The sequence below is a fragment of the Sturnira hondurensis genome, unplaced genomic scaffold (genome assembly GCF_014824575.4).
Source record: "Sturnira hondurensis isolate 20B ecotype Veracruz unplaced genomic scaffold, ASM1482457v3 Scaffold0021143, whole genome shotgun sequence".
Lineage (NCBI taxonomy): Eukaryota > Metazoa > Chordata > Mammalia > Chiroptera > Phyllostomidae > Sturnira > Sturnira hondurensis.
Genome location: NW_028093774.1, coordinates 30,244,382 through 30,260,541, shown reverse-complemented (window position 1 = coordinate 30,260,541; position 16,160 = coordinate 30,244,382). Strand labels below are relative to the sequence as shown.

Genomic DNA, 16,160 nt, shown 5'->3' with positions numbered 1-16,160 from the left:
CACCTCCTTCCCATTTCCACCCCCTTGTTTTTGTGCATATGTCCTTTATAATTGTTCCTGTAAACCCTTTTCCTTTTTCCCTGAAATATCCTCCTCTCTCCCTTCTGGTCACTGTGAGCCTGTTCTCTATTTCCGATTCTTTGGTTATATTTTGCTTATTTGTTTGTTTTATTGACTAGGTTCCTGTTAAAGGTGAGATCATATGGTATTTGTCTTTTACAAGTACATGGCTTATTTTGCTTAGCATAATGCTTTCCAGTTCCATTTATGCTGTTGCAAAGGGTAGGAGCTCCTTCTTTTTTTCTGCTGCATAGAATTCCATTGTGTAAATGTAGTTTACTGATGGGCACCTAGGTTGCTTCCAGTTCTTGGCTATTGTAAATTGTGCTGCTATGAACATTGGGGTGCATAGGTTCTTTTGGATTGGTGTTTCAAGGTTCTTAGGGTATAATCCTAGCAGTGGAATTGCTGTCTGCCCTTTTATTCTAAATGATGGCTTTGCTAGATAGAGTAATCTTGGATGTAGGTCCTTGCCTTTCATGACTTTAGATACTTCTTTCTAGCCCTTTCTTGTCTGCAAGGTTTCTTTTGAGAAACCAGATGATAGTCTTATGGGAACTTCTTTGTAGGTAACTCTCCTTTCCTCTTGCTGCTTTTGAGATTCTCTCTTTATCTTTAATCTTGGGTAACTTAATTATGATGTGCTGTTGGGAGCCACGCTGCCTCATTTCAGGAGCTGTAACCTGCCCCCGCCCCCCCAACCATGGCTAAGGCTGAGTGAGTGACCTTTAGACCATAAGCCACTAAAAAGACGAAGCTTATCTCCCTGGCAGGAGGGCTGCTTCTGCTCATTTTTTCATAACTGGCCCCCAATGCTTGATCAGTTTGTCGATGATGGGTAAGATTCCCCAAGGGGAGAACAACCTAAGACAGGCATGATCATGTGGAGGCCCCAGGGAAGGACTGGGGGGACTATGGAGAAAGGGGGTGATGGACCCTTGGCCCTTGGCTTTGGCGAAGCTTGACTCCCCTGAGTCCACGAGAAGTCTCTGAAAATTCCTTGGCTGTCTGCCTCCTCTGCCTGACTTAAGCCTGAAAAAATGACATAGGGCGGTGCAGCCCTGTGCTGGGAAGGGCGGGCTCCCCAGGTGATCAGGCCTGAGAAAGGATATGTAAAATCCTGTGAAGCTTAATTGCTAAGAATGCTCTTAGTTAAATGATAAAGGCCCAAGCAGGAAACGAGTTTGTTTCCCAGAGTTTTGTAGCTTTTTAGCTGATAGACCCTGATTCAGAAGAAGCCCTAATAGTTCTTTGTATGCCATCTACTGTTTGATCCTTACTGCCAGACAGTGATTAATGAGCTATACCTGTGTTCCTGTGCAAATTAAACCCAATAAAAGCCTGTTGAGGCAAAGGTCAGCGCGCTCTCCCCTTGAGAGAGTTGTCAGGCTGCTCTGAGGCACTTTCCCCTTGAGAGAGTGGCCAGGCCATTCTAAGGTGCTTCCCCCTTGAGGGAGTAGCCATGCCATCCCATTTCCTCCACAGGACTTGGTAGTCTGTGGGAATTTGTCTCATGTCTCATCCACGATGCTGTGGGCACTATGAGCCAGTGCACCCATCAGTGTGCATTGGTGTGTTCCTTTTTGGGTCCCATTTCTTTGGGGGAGACTCTGAGCTTCCTGGACTTCCTGGAAGTCTATTTTCTTCACTAGATTGGGAAAGTTCTCCATTGTTATTTGTTCAAATAAGTTTTTAATTTCTCGTTCTTCCTCTCCTCCTTCTGGCACCCTTATGATTTGGATGTTGGAGAGCTTAAAGTTGTCCCAGAGATTCTGAAGCCTCTCCTCACTTCTTTGAATTCTTATTTCTTCATTCTGTTCTGGTTGGATGTTTATTTCTTCCTTTTATTCCAAACCACTGATTTGAGCCCCAATTTCCTTCCCTTCACTGTTGAATCACTGTGTATTTTGCTTTATTTCACTTTGTGTAGACTTCATTTCTTCCTTCATTCTGTGGCTAAGCTCAATCAATTCTGTGAGCATCCCGATTACCAGTGTTTTGAACTATGCATCAGATAGGTTGTCTATCTCCTTGTTGCTTAGCTCTTTTTCTGGAGTTTTGATCTGTCTTTTCATTTGGGTCATATTTCTTTGTCACTGCACACCTGTTATGTTGTTAGGGGGTGGGGACTTAGGTATTCACCAGGGAGGGGCAACCGTCTTAGCTGGGTTGTGGTGCTCTCTGCGGGGGAGGGGACAGAGAAGGAACAATGCTGCTAGCTCACTCCCCTCTAGCCCCGCTTTCCAATGAACTCTCTTATGAGACTGGGAGTTTCTTCCACCTTTGCAATCCCCACAGTACTTACAGCTAAAGGATTTTAGTGTTTAGTTTCCAGGTGAGCAGTCCCTTCCTAACCTGCACATCCAGTCCTGTGGGTCCTTTCCACCTGCCAGGTTGCCCGTCTCCCCATCTCTGCCCCTCCTACCTATCTGGATGAATGTTTCTTTAACTCCTTGGTTGTCAGAGTTCTATGAAGATTGCTATTCTGGCACTTCTGGTTGTTAATTGTTTTCGAATTCGTTATCTTTTTGGTGGTGCAAGCAAGCAAAGCGTTTCTACCTACGCCTCCATCTTGGTCAGAAGTCCTCAAGGTTCTAAATAACATTCATATGCTAATGAGTCTACAACCTACTCTTGAATTATCTAAGTGCTTGTTTGCATTTAGATGTGTATTGGACAGCTCAAATTTAATATGTCCAAATCTGAATTTACGCTGCCCTAATATCTTGCCCTTTACTTGCCCTGCCTGAAACCTTACCTATTTCTAAATGGTATCTTTATCCTTCTAGCTTCTCAGGCAAAAAATCTTGGAGTCATCATTCCTTCCTTCTTTTTTTTAAATGTTCTTTTTAAAACTTAAGTTAGAGTGTGTCATGCCTTTGCTGTTAATACAGGGTGGGGCAAATGTAGATTTACAGCTAATTTTCTTTGTATGAAAAATAATGCAATAACTAGTAACTAATAATGCAAGAATAAACTCTGTGTTTTGCGTACTCACATCAGTAAACGTGTTTTTGCCCCACCCTGTCATTTCCATCTCATTTAGAGTTCAAGTGGTTGAGAGCCCCTTCGAGTGGTACAAAGTCCCCCACCGTCTAGCCCCAGGCTGCTGCCTCTCTTACTTCTTACTACTGCTTTCTCTCTTGCTCATTCTGCTTCAGCAACTCTGGCTGCCTTGGATCTTCTAAAACACCAGCTGTGCTCCTGCTTCAGGATTTTTGCACAAGCTGTCTCCTCCGACTCGAATGTCAGTCCTCCAGATGTCTCCACGTTGGCTCCCACACTTCCCTCAGATCTTTGCTCAAATGGCCCTTCTCCGAGGCCTCCCTGATCACATGAATTTAACCTGTACCTCCCTCTCCTCTTACTACGAGATCTCATGCCCTTACTATGCCATCCCGTCCCCTTACTCTGGCATTTTTTCTCTCTCTACACCACTTATTGCGATTTGACCTCTTTTACTTACTCATCTGTCTGTCTCCAAAAGGGCAGGCATTTCCATTCATTTCTTTCATGGTGTACCCTCTGCGTCTAGAAGTGCTTGCCTCATGGTGGAAAGACATAAATATTTGTCAAATAGATGACTGAATACTTTTTTTGGTATTTCATTTTCAGTTTATTATGATAGCATTCGCAAATTGAGTGACTGAATTTGCCATGAGATGCATTTAGATTTGTAATAAGAGAAAATATAAGCTGTTGAAATGGAAGAACTATAGCTTTTCTTCACATTTCACAAGGTATTTGAAAGAATTAGACTAAAACTTTAATAGAAGAAATAATACTGTTGCACTACAAAATACTTTTTTAAAGCTTAGATTTTTAACAATCAAACAGAATTAGCACATGACTATTACTTAAAAGAAGCTGAGAACATGGAAGAAAACACAGATGAAAATATCTTATACCCTTTTCCTCAGGAACAAATCAGTTCTATTTCCTGAATTATCACAGTGAACCTTGTGTATGACAACTACTTTCTTGCTGACTGAGCAATGACAAATTACTTGACATAAAGAGGCGTCTCTCACCCTGACTGGTATGGCTCACTGGATTTGGATGTCATCTTCACAAACTGAAAGGTTGGCAGTTAGGTTCCCAATCAGGGCACGTAGCTGGGGTTGCAGGCCAGGTCCTCAGCTGAGGGCATGTGAGATGCAAAGGGTCGATGTTTCTCTTGCTCTCCTTCCCTTCCCCTCTCTCTTCTTATCTCAACTATAATGTGGAGTAGCAATATCTATTCAATGTGAGAACCTGCCCCAAACCAGGTGTAGAGTTAGGTATGTAACTCTTAGATACTTTCTTTGTATAAAATATCCCTAGTCCTTTTGTTGTTGCTGTTGTTTGTAAATTGAAGATAGGCCTGGAATCAGAGGAATGCTCTGGGCCGCCAGATATTTCCTTCTTCACGTGACACATTGGCAAACACAGTGAGTCTTTTTTGCTAGCTGACTATGTAACCTGGCAGTAGCTAGAGGAAGGTCATGGGAAGTCCTCGGTACCACCCTGAGGAGTGTGCCTAGCCGAGGGGACACCACATGTCTTTCCTGGGGTCCCTGAAGATGAGCTTCCAATGGCATACTTTAACAGTGTCGATCCAACAGCCTATTCTAAGTGGTGGCCTGATCATGAGCCCATGGAAGACTTCTATTGCTGTGTTTGAAGCCTTGGTGATGGAAGGAGATTTGACTTTGGGTGGTGGGCCCACAAGGCAGTATACAGATGATGTATCATATCATTGTACACTTGAAACCTATATACTTTTATTAGCCAATAAGACCCAATCAATTTAATAACAAATAAAAAAATAATGCTATAACCAAAGAAAGAAAGAAAGAAAGAAACAAATGTTGGTGATAGCAGCTATGGGAACTGATAAAGGGAATTCTTTTTTTTTTAAATAAGAAATTTTTTTCACTTTTTCCCTTAACTTATTAGAGATACACTTGGATTAGCCAAGGCAGACAGTTTTATCTGGGTCATTTCATATGTTGCATTTAAATGTTCCTGGAGAAACTGGCCTGAAAATTCTTAGAGTTATTTTGAATTCTGGAGATTTCCTTATTTTGTGACTCTTAGTGGGTTGTAAAGAAGTTTAGGGAACTTGAGGCCTTTTAAATTTTTCACTGATTTTATTTTCTTAAAGTTTTTTTCACTTTCTCTAGTAGACAGATAAAAGTATATTAACACATGACCTCATGCGTATATACACACACACACACATAATAATCCCCATCACTTTGTATCTGTTGTACAAGAGCGGCTACAACCCTGGCACTTTCCTCTTTTGTTTTTAAATTTTATTCTTTTACAGATCGTTGGAGCGTTCCTAAATTTACCCTGTATTCACCCAGAAAATGTTGAGTTGAATTTGGAAAGTTCAATTTCAAAGTTTTCCTAGTTTCCAAGGGGATAGGAGGGCAGGAAATAATGGCAATTCCCCTTCACCTCCCCCAAAGCTTCCATATTTTCACTCTTCCCTCTACAATTTGTTTTCACCGGCCGCCCTCGGCAGATACCGCAGATAATAACGCAGACGATACCGCGGAGGATAACGCGGACGATACCGTGGAGGATATTGCGGACGATACCGCGCAGACCGCAGCCCCGCGCGCAGGGGGCCGTGTCCACCCAGAACGCGTCTTTGTTCAGGCGGGCGGAATCTCCGCCAAGATGCGCTAAAATTCCCGGTGAGCATCAGAAACCTCTCAGGACCAAGCTGGACATTTGGTCCTGACAGGTTTGGTGCGGAGCAGGATCACCGCGCGAATCGTGATTACCGCGCGGATCACCGCGAGGCTCGTGATCACCGCGCGGATCCGGGAACCGGTGTCCCTGGCGCTGGGACGTGCAGCTTGCGCCCCTTGGTGGTGACCGCTGGTTTGGAAATGTACACAGGTGCGACTAACGTGACTTCGCTGGAATCTTGAGTCCTAAATTCTCAAATGCAAGTTGGCTTGAGAAAAATAATAGTTGTGGCGGGTCACGCTAGTGAGAGGTGACATTTTATTCTTTCTTGGAGTGTGAACTGTGTGATTTTGTAAAACAGAAACCCCGTACCTACTAACAGTCCATGTTGGTGCCCTTCCAGTGGTTTTATTATCGTTGGGGGTTTTCTTCTTAATCCACCCCCTGGTAAGAACTCAAAACCCTTAAGCATTAGCAATATTTTACAAAAATCTTACCAAACGTGCTATTATATAGTGTCAGTTGGTTACTTGTGGGAGGCAACTGTCCCATAATGTTCAGAATCTCTCCAAAAGGCATGACTATAATCCCAACTCGATTTTCTATATAGTCCTTTTTTCTAAGGTATCGCTCTGAAACAGCATGCTGCCATGGTGAGAACGAGCCAGAGAAATCTGGATTTGAATTCTGCTCCAACCTATTAATTCCTGCAGGACCCTAAGGCAAATTACTTGGACTCCTTGAGCCTCAGTTTTCCCATCATTGTTACTTCTATTTGTAAGTATTTAGTGTGTGCTGTATGCAAAGCACTTACGGTAGCACCTGGCCTCTGGGAGGTTCTTAGTGAATGTTGACCAAATGAAGGCTGTCCATTGAATATTCTGCTACATTCCTTTTAGCGTTTTGGCCCTCAGGGACAGTAGGTGTTGTGGGGGGCGGGGGGGCTTTATATTTAGCCCTTTATCTCTTAGTAGGTCATTTTGGTATATGGTGTAAGGTGAAGTTCTAACCTGGAGATTTTTCCGATGGACCGTATTTTTCGAAGTATCATTGGTTGAGCAGTTTCTTCTTCCTGCCCCGCTGATTTTTGTAAGGTGGTAGAGTTTCCGTTATCGTTTATCACGTTCTTCTGCTGTCAGTTTGTTTCAGGCATGCCATATCCAGTCCTTTAGCTCTTGGTAAAATCTTGTCCTAATACATAGGTTAGTGGGTTTTTCTTTTGTCATTTTATTTATTCTTTCATTGAGGTATCTTATATTGAATGAAGTGCAGTAGTCTTAAGTGTACAGCTTGAATTTATGTTTCCACACCCACATCAAGTTAGAGACCCCAGATGGCTTCCGTATACCTGTTTCCTAAGGTCACCACAACTCTAACTTCTATCAACATAAATTAAGGGATTTTCTTTGCATTCCTAGTGTATTTGGGAATGGAACAGATAACTTCTATTATATACTTCTTCTGCACTTATTGAAATACCCCTATGATTTTTCTTTCTTTTATTCTGTTACTGAGTGGATTACATTGGTTGATTTTCAAGTGTTAAACTAACTTTATATTCTTGTTGTAAATCCTACTTGGTGATGATGTGTTATCCTTATATATCAAGGGATTTGAATTTCAAATATCTTAACTGTGGCTTCCATATCTTTGTTCATGAAAGTTGCTGGCCCGCCATCTTCCTTTCTTAAACTATCCTTTTCAGGTTTTACTATTGAGGTTATCCGTGCCTCAACACATGATGTAGACAATGTTTGACTCTTTTTCTATTCTCTTATCATGTAAGTTTGGTATTATTTCCCTTTTACAGCTGAGTGTATTTTACCAGGGAAGCTGTCTGGGACAGGAATTTTTTATGGGGAAAGAAATTAAATAATTGATTAAATTTCTTTAATGTATAATGGACCATTCAGGTTTTCTTCTGTCAAATCCTTTCTGATGTACGTATAACTTTTCTAATATATACATTTAAAGTTAGATTTCCTTAAAAACACTGCTTTATTTGCTGCCTACAGATTTGATAATATGTTGTATTTTCATTATAATTATGCTCAACATATTTTCTAATTTGTTTCGAGTTTGTTTATTGATTTCTAGTTTAACTGCCTTGTGGTCAGAGAATATACTCTTGTAATTTGAATCCTTTGAACTTTGAAATTTAAGTTGCTTGCTTTATTGGTACAATATGTAGCCCATTTTTGCTAAATATCCCATTACAATTTGAAAAGAATCCATATCACTAAAGTGTGTGTGTTTATATATATTGTCTATATTAGGACAATTTAGTCAATCATGTTAAATTTTTACATAATATGATTTATTTTCAATTTGTTATATTTGTTTTAGAGAGAGGAGTATTAAAATCTTTAAACATGATTACAGAGTTTTCTATTTTTCTTTACATAATTTGAAGTTATATTAGTTAGGGTTGTTTACTCTCCCTATGAAAAAACATTTGTTTATTCTAAAGTACTTTCCTTGTTTTGAGGAATACTTCTTGCCTTAAAGTTTATTCTGACATTCATAAAACTATCGGCCCTGGCCACTGTGCCTCATTTGGTTGGAGCATCATTCTGTACACCCAAAGGGTTCAGTTCCTGGTCAGGGCACATATGTAGGTTTCGAATTCTGTCCCTGGTCAGGATGCATATGGAAGGCAACCAATCAATGTTTCTCTCTCACGCTGATGTTTCTCTCTCTCTCTCAAAATAACTAACTAACTAACTAAATAAATAAATGTCTTAAAAAGTAAAACTGTACCATATTACTTTTGGTTACTATTTACATGCTAGATTTTTTCTTTTCTGTTTTATGTAATTTAAAGCAGCTCTTGGGTTTTTTTTTTAACTTTTATCTAGTATGACAATACTTATAGTTTAAGTGGAGTGTTCAGTTTATAGTTAATGTAGGTACTGATATAAGTGGGTTTATTAAGGCATTTTACTGTTTGTTTGCTCTATTCATCCTGTCCATTTTTTGTTTGTTTCATTATTTCCTTTATTGACTTTTGAGTTAATCAGTTACTTGCACTAGTCTATTTTTTAAATTAGCTTTTTAGTAATGTATACATTTTTAGGTGCTTACACTAGAGATTAGAATATTCATTATTAACTTTTTATCATTAGACTACTCTAAATTTTATCACTTACTGAACAATGCAGAGACTATGTAACATTTTAATTTAACTTAATTTATTTAAAATTTATACATATGGTTTTTTTCCATCTTGAACAACTGTTTAATATCTAACTAACTTTTTCAATAAGAACACATGACTTACAGATAACTTAATCTTCACATCATGCTGTTATCAATACAATAGGTAGACCAGTTGGTCTTGGAAGGTGTCCCAGTATGTGTAATTTACTTAGCTTTTCTTTCTTGAGGAGCCTAATCTGAGTACACACTGAAACACTCCTACCTCCCCCATACAGCTCCCTCCCACCCCATGCTTTACACATTTCCCACTGACTAGAAACTCTTAAGACCGCTTAATATACTTACTGATTTTAGAGAAGGAGAAGAAGGGTGGGAGAGAGAAGGAGAGCAAAGGAGAGAGAGACCAACTCGTTGTTCCCCTTATTTATGCACTCATTGGTTGGCCAACTGGGCAATTTATGCACGCATATGTGCCAACCAGCAAGTGAAACTGCATTTTAATTTTGTTTATTCATCTTTGTACTTTTGTGTTTTGTTGTCATACCTTTTCCTTCTGCAAATATTTTGAATCCACAAAGAATTGTAATATTTTTGATTAAGATATAATTGAAATATTTTACTACTTCATGTGTAGCATGAGAACCTTACAACAATATATCCTCATTCTTTCTTTGTTATCATCACACATTCTACTCTAACATACACTCTAAATATGCCCCCTATGTTACTGTTATTTTTGCTTTAGGCAGTTATGTTTTTGAAAATTTAGGAATAAGAAAATGAATTTTTAAATTTAACCTTCACTTATGTCATTTCTATTACTCTACTTCTTTATTTATGTTCTCATTTGTATTATAGTTCTTTACTCTGAAGAATTTATAGTACAGGGTGCTGCAAATGAATCCTGTCTTTGTTTGAAAATGTCTATATTTCTATTTCATTTTTGGAAGGTATTTTCTTTTTTAAATGTGTTATTTATTTATTTATTTATTTATGTGTTGTTGTTCAGTTACAGTTGTCCTTATTTTTTCTCCATTACTCTCCCCTGACTTGTCCTCCCCCGCCTCCCACATCCATCCACCCCACTGTCTTTGTCCCTGAGTACTTCGTACATGTTCTTTGACTTGACCTTTTCCCCTCATACCCCCATTATCCCCTCCCCTCCCCTCTGGTTACTGTCAGTTTGTTCTTTATTTCCATGTGGGAGGTATTTTCACTGGTTGATAGTTTTCTTTTTCTTTCAGCACTTTAAAGATGCCATTTCAATTGTCTATGGTGCATAGTTTTTGACAAAGAATCTGCCATAATTCTTATTTCTGTTCCCATAGATACAATGTGTTTCTTTTTCCTCTGACTGCTTTCAAGATTTCTTTTAACCTCCTTTTTCAGCAGTTTGACTCTGGGATGTGTTTGTGTGCGTATTTAGTTTATCTGGGTCTGTGTTATTAAAACATGGGTCAGTGGTCTGCTGTTTATTCAGTTTGGAAAATTCTAGGCTGTTTAGCTTTTTTAAGAAGCTGCCAAACTGTCTTCCAGGGTGGCCATAGCATTTTGCATTTCCATCGACAATGAACAAAAGTTCCTGTGGTTCCATATGCGGACCAGTCAGTGATCTCAATTTTTACCATGCAGCTCCATGTATGGCGGTATCTCCTTTGAATATGATGACATATGGTGTTAAGCATTTTTCCCTTTCTTTTCCTTTTGTTAGCATTTTTTTCCTATGTTTATTGTCACCTGGATATCTTCTTTGGTGAGATGTCTGTCCACATCTTTTGTATATTTTTTAACCAGGTTGTTCACTTTCTTATTGTTTAACAAATACTTTGTGTATTTTGGATAAAATCTGTTATCAAATATATCTTTTGTAAATATCTTCTCCCAATCTGTGACTTTTCTTTTATTCTCTTTACAATGTCTTTAGCAGAGCAGATGTGTTTATCTTTTAATGAAATTCAATTTTTCATTTTCTCTTCTGCAAATTGTGCTTCTAGTGCAATACTTATACCTAAGCATTTCCTTTTTTTTGAGTGCAAATATAAGTGGTATTGTGTTTTTAATTTTAAATTTAAATGGTTCATTGTGGCTACATAGGAAAAAGTTGATTTTCATGTATTAACCTTGTATTCTGCAGCCTTGCTATAGTAACTTGCACATCACTTTTTAAAAAACTATTTATTTATGTTTAGAGAGAAGGGCTGGAGAGGAGAAAGAGTGGGAGAGAAACATGAATGTGTGGTTGCCTCTCATGTGTCCCCTGCTGGGAACTGGTCTGCAGCCCAGGCATGTGCCCGGACTGGGAATCAAACCAGCGACCCCTTGCCTCACAGGCCTGTGCTCAATCCACTGAGCCACCCCAGCCAGGGCTGCACATCACTTTTTAAGAGGAAACAAAAATTATATTTTTCCCATTGCATCAAATTCTATCTAAAGTGTTATATTAATTAGTATTATCAACCTATCCTTGACTTCTTAAGGTAAACCTCATTTGTTTATGTGTGGTGATTCTCCAAATTTATTACATTTTATTGTCTTCATAAAACAAATTGAGTAGCTTTTCCTTTTTATGTGTCTTGGGATAAATTATTCCATGTCATGTAATATATGTACCTTGACATTTTGGAGGAATTCTTTGTCCCTGTTCTTTTGTTTGATGAGCAAATTGCCCTTTTTCCTAATGTCTCACATGAATTGGTGGGGATCTTCCCTGAGTCGTGTTTTTCCTATATCAAAGTATATTTCAGACTGTATTATAATTACCCAGTCATTTCTTCCTTTCTTGTCTCTAAGCTCTGTGGAGGCAGGCTTCCTATCTGTCTTGTTTACTACTGTAGTGCCAGAGCCATCGCACAGCTTGGCTTACCGTGGGTGCTCAGATAATACTTGCTGAATAAATGAGTAACTTTTTTTCCTTCTAGTAATAGGTTGGGTTTTCCTTAAGGACCAGAGTGTATGATTCATTATAAACACTTTATTGACACTTGAAAATAAGGTGTCTTTTCTGCTTTTAAGGGATGACATTTGATGTACATGTAGCTATTAGTCATATTTATATTTTACTTTTTTGTCTACTTCATCTGCCAGAGACTAAAAAATATTTATTTAGGAATATGGTAAAATGTTTTACATATTTCAATTCTCTGTGTTCTCCAAAAACATTGTTCATGATGGTGATGTCTTCATTGAGTATTTCCTCTTTTGTCATTTGTGATATTAACTTCTCTATCCATTCAATGCTCTCTTTCTTAAACTCATCTTTTCCTGAAATTAGCCGGTAGGTTATTTCGTTAAAAACTGTGTGGGGAAAAATGGGGAAAAGTTCCCTGGGAGCGTATTGAACCTCTTTTCCCGTTTCCTCCCCTAGTTNACATATTTCAATTCTCTGTGTTCTCCAAAAACATTGTTCATGATGGTGATGTCTTCATTGAGTATTTCCTCTTTTGTCATTTGTGATATTAACTTCTCTATCCATTCAATGCTCTCTTTCTTAAACTCATCTTTTCCTGAAATTAGCCGGTAGGTTATTTTGTTAAAAACTGTGTGGGGAAAAATGGGGAAAAGTTCCCTGAGAGCGTATTGAACCTCTTTTCCCGTTTCCTCCCCTAGTTCCTGTGACTTTGTCTACAGGATGCAGTGTATGGCTTCACCTCCCATTCAGCCTTGGCCGTGTTTCATCTCTAGTGTTTTCAGAATGGTTGTAGACCTAGTGGTATTGATGTGGGACCAGGAAAGAGAAAGGGCTCTAATCGCCTTGAAAGCAGAGCCACTAAGGAAGATTGTGCTCTGAGCTGGAGAGAGACCTCATTTCCTTGTTTGTGGCTGTAGGTCTGGGTGCACCTGGCAGGGGTGGGTATAAGAACCTTTACATTCAGAGGCTGTTCTGATTGGTTGCTGTCAGTGTGTCACAGGGTGTTAAAAATGTGGAATATCCTTTCACTATACTATTATGCTTTTAGATTGAAGTGTGAGCTTGCCATTCATTGTATTTCGATCCAGACTTAGTTGCACTATAGTGATACTCTCAGAAGTGACATTTCACCGATCACTGTCCTTTGGCTCCTGTGGTGTCATGACCTTGCGTGCAAAATACTATGTTGGGAGTTTAACTCTACTTGACCTTCCCGTTGAATCAGGCTTGGGCACCGGATTGGAAACAACTCAGAAGTCTCAGGGCAACTGTATTTAACTCAAGTCTCTGTTTTTTCCATTACCTTGCTCAGACTGCTTGAACAGAGACTTTGTTTCAGAGGGAAATTTGTGCTTTGTGCAGCCAGTGCGGCTCTGAAGAGTTGCTCATCTTTACTGCAGACTTTGTTACTGTTGGAGTTGTGGCAAACGTGGAAGGAGGAACCTCTGACTTTTATTCTTATCTACTTAATACTGAAGACTTTGCTGTTCCCTCTGAGCTTCTTTGTATTCGGTGGGCATCACTGTGCCATGCTTGCCCTGGCTGAGCTTCGGAAGGCAGAATTTGCTCAGCTGAGTTGTGCCACCGTACCATGCTCTGAACAGCCATTTCTGTTTGGCCTATGTCTTCAACTGGTTGTCTTGCAGCTCTTGGATCCAGTCCTCAGACACAGTGGGCTGTACACTTCCTGGGTTCTATTGAGCTTTGTTTTAGTGATAGTGGTTATGATGGTGATTATAATTCCTGTTATTTCCTGAAAGCGTACTGTAGATCAAACAGTTCTAAGTGCTTTATATCTACATTAGATAATTTAATCCTCCTAATAATTCTATAAGTATTATTATTGACTCCATTTTACAAAAGAGGAAACTGAGGCACGTAGTTAAACCCAGAGTCACATAGGTAGTATGCGGCACAGCAGGATGTGATCACAGGTAGCTTGGCTCTTAACCACAGTGTCATGCTGCCTCTGTAAATAATTAACCTACAGCATCCTTCTGTAGGTTAGTTTGTTTAGACTTTTATGTAAATTGGAGAATGTTATACATGAATTCCCATGTCAGTTACGGTTATCAAAATAGAACTGAGAATTACTTAAAAGGACCAATTAAGGAGAACAGGTTTTATGATTGAATAGGTAAAGTGATCAAAGTGTTAACATCTGAAAGGCTAAAATCTTATTGTTATAACCAGGGCCGAAGTAAACGTTCTTTTTTTAAAAAAGTAAACTAGTAATATTTTGGATTGGACTCAAAAACAAGTTAAGAAATGAACTTGAAAATTAATTTATAAATGTGGACTTGGAAGTACTAAGTATATAGGCAGTACCTTGAAGTGTAATCAAGAAAAGTAGTAGGAGGAAGTTAGGTATTTACTAGGCATAATAAAAAACAAATATAGAACGTTTCAATGTCTGATTCTTGGAGCTCCTTTTCAATGAATGTAGCTGTGTCTGATCCTCAGTGAAAATTCACTCAGGGTCGAGAGCTTCAAGCGTGTGTAATGTTTTGTGCAATTACCTTTAATCAGAGTGGTCCCCATAGGTCCAGCCTGAACATCACAATTAGGAATGAAGTAGCCCTTTTGGAGCAATGTTTTGGGTGAATGGGAGGTGAAAAGGAGATATAAAGAGCATCCATCATGTTCTCCCAGTACTGGTGGCAGCCACACTCACCCTGGGAACAGATGTCAGGCTTTTCCGTTGCACCTGTGTGAACAAATAGCGGTGCCCACTGGTGGCTTTATCTCGATTGTGAAATTCTTGATGAGTGTATGGAGATCATGTGGAGCTCTAAAAATGATATGTTACACTTCCTTTTGGGAATTCTACTCCCAGAATAGCACAGTTCTTTGAAATCCTCATTTAAATGAGCTTCATGATTTGTGGAAGGTGAGAATGCTCACACCTGCTTTGCAAATTGATAAACTCTGCCCTAAATTCATAACAGGTGGTTTGCTTGAAGTCAGGTAGTGAGTCAGCAGTGAGACTTTCAAGAGAATCCAGATGTTCCGCCCCTCACTGACTCTGGAGGAAGTCTCCCACCTCCCTTTCATGTTAGGATAGTTGGAGAAAAAGTTGAGCAGTAGGGAGTGTTTGCCAGTTTTATCAGCTTGAGAGAATTGCATTTCTGTGTGTGTGTGCACACACTGGTGTGTTTGTGTGTGTTTCTGTGTTTGCCTGTGTTTCCTGAAACAATTTTTGCCAAGTGGTATCTTCTTCCCACTTCCCAGATGGTGGTTCTCATTTTGGGGGGTGGGGGGATGGCTCACAAATCAGGAGGCTTTATTTACCAGTTGGCAGATTTTAACAGCAGCTGGTAGGTGACCACCCTCCACCACCAGTTCCCCTCACTCTCTTCCTCCCATGGGCATTAGCAGTTAGTGCAGAAATGCTAAGTGCTGTTTAGCTGTGTTTGGACAGTAGGGAAGTTTGACAATTATTGGAAAGATTCAGTCAAAACCACATTGAAACGTTTCTTGCTGCCCAGATTAAAGCCATTTTTGCCAGTTTTTCTCTGATTTCTTTCTTTCTTTTTTTTTGATCGGTTCTTTTTAATACAATGGTCCCTTTGTCCACTCGATACTGTGCTGCTAAGGGAAATGTTAGTTTTGAAAGCATTATACACAGAACTTGCTCAAAGAATGTTGAAAGTTCAACCAACCAGTGATGAATCCCATGTGTAAGTCATTTTGAAAGGTTTTGAATGATGAGTTGTACTGAGACTAGCGTGGCCTCGACTTGTCTTAAATTGTTGGAAAATAAAAGGTCCATAGGCCGTCTCCACAGCAGTGTGAACCCGGTCTAGTTTCGTGTCATCATTTTGTGGAATTCTCTCACTTTCTCTTTCAGACAGTTTTGGTTGAACTACCTGTTTCACTTCCTTGCTGAGGGGCAGCTTACAGCTTTGGTCTGTCTACAGCGTGGTTATGGAGGTTTTGTTTGCTGTTGGTTAGTCCGATTCAAGGGTGGTTTTAACTTTCTGGGTTAGTGACTAGAGTGTGTTATTGTTCATTGGAATCAAGCATAGGTGAAATACAATGGATTTTCAGACAGTGGCCTTTTGTATTTAAAAATGAAAAATGCTAAGAAAGAAAATTAAGGCCATAATTTAGCTTTTGCATTTAGTTATTAATAAGAACCAGAGGTGCCATATTGTTTGATTTCAAGTAAGAGAACATGTGCTTCGGAACCCGACTGTCTGTACTTAAAGCCTAGGTGGCTTTGGGCATGTTAATTTTCTTCCTCGGTGCCTCTTCCTCAGTTTCCTTACCTATAAAATGGGGAGAAATAATAGTACCTGGCTCATAGAATTGTTGTGAGCATTACATAAAATATTGTAAAGCA

General features: G+C 39.4%; 1 protein-coding gene across 1 annotated transcript in view; it reads left to right on the top strand.

Moving 5' to 3' along the window:
- Positions 1 to 16,160, top strand: part of SYT16 (synaptotagmin 16) — a 90,862-nt gene that overhangs the window by 16,954 nt on the left and 57,748 nt on the right. Inside the window, exons 2-3 of the mRNA XM_037031376.1 lie at positions 5,576 to 5,735; positions 5,801 to 5,958. Of these exons, the coding sequence (XP_036887271.1) occupies positions 5,576 to 5,735; positions 5,801 to 5,958 (318 nt within the window). The remainder of the gene's footprint in view (positions 1 to 5,575; positions 5,736 to 5,800; positions 5,959 to 16,160) is intronic.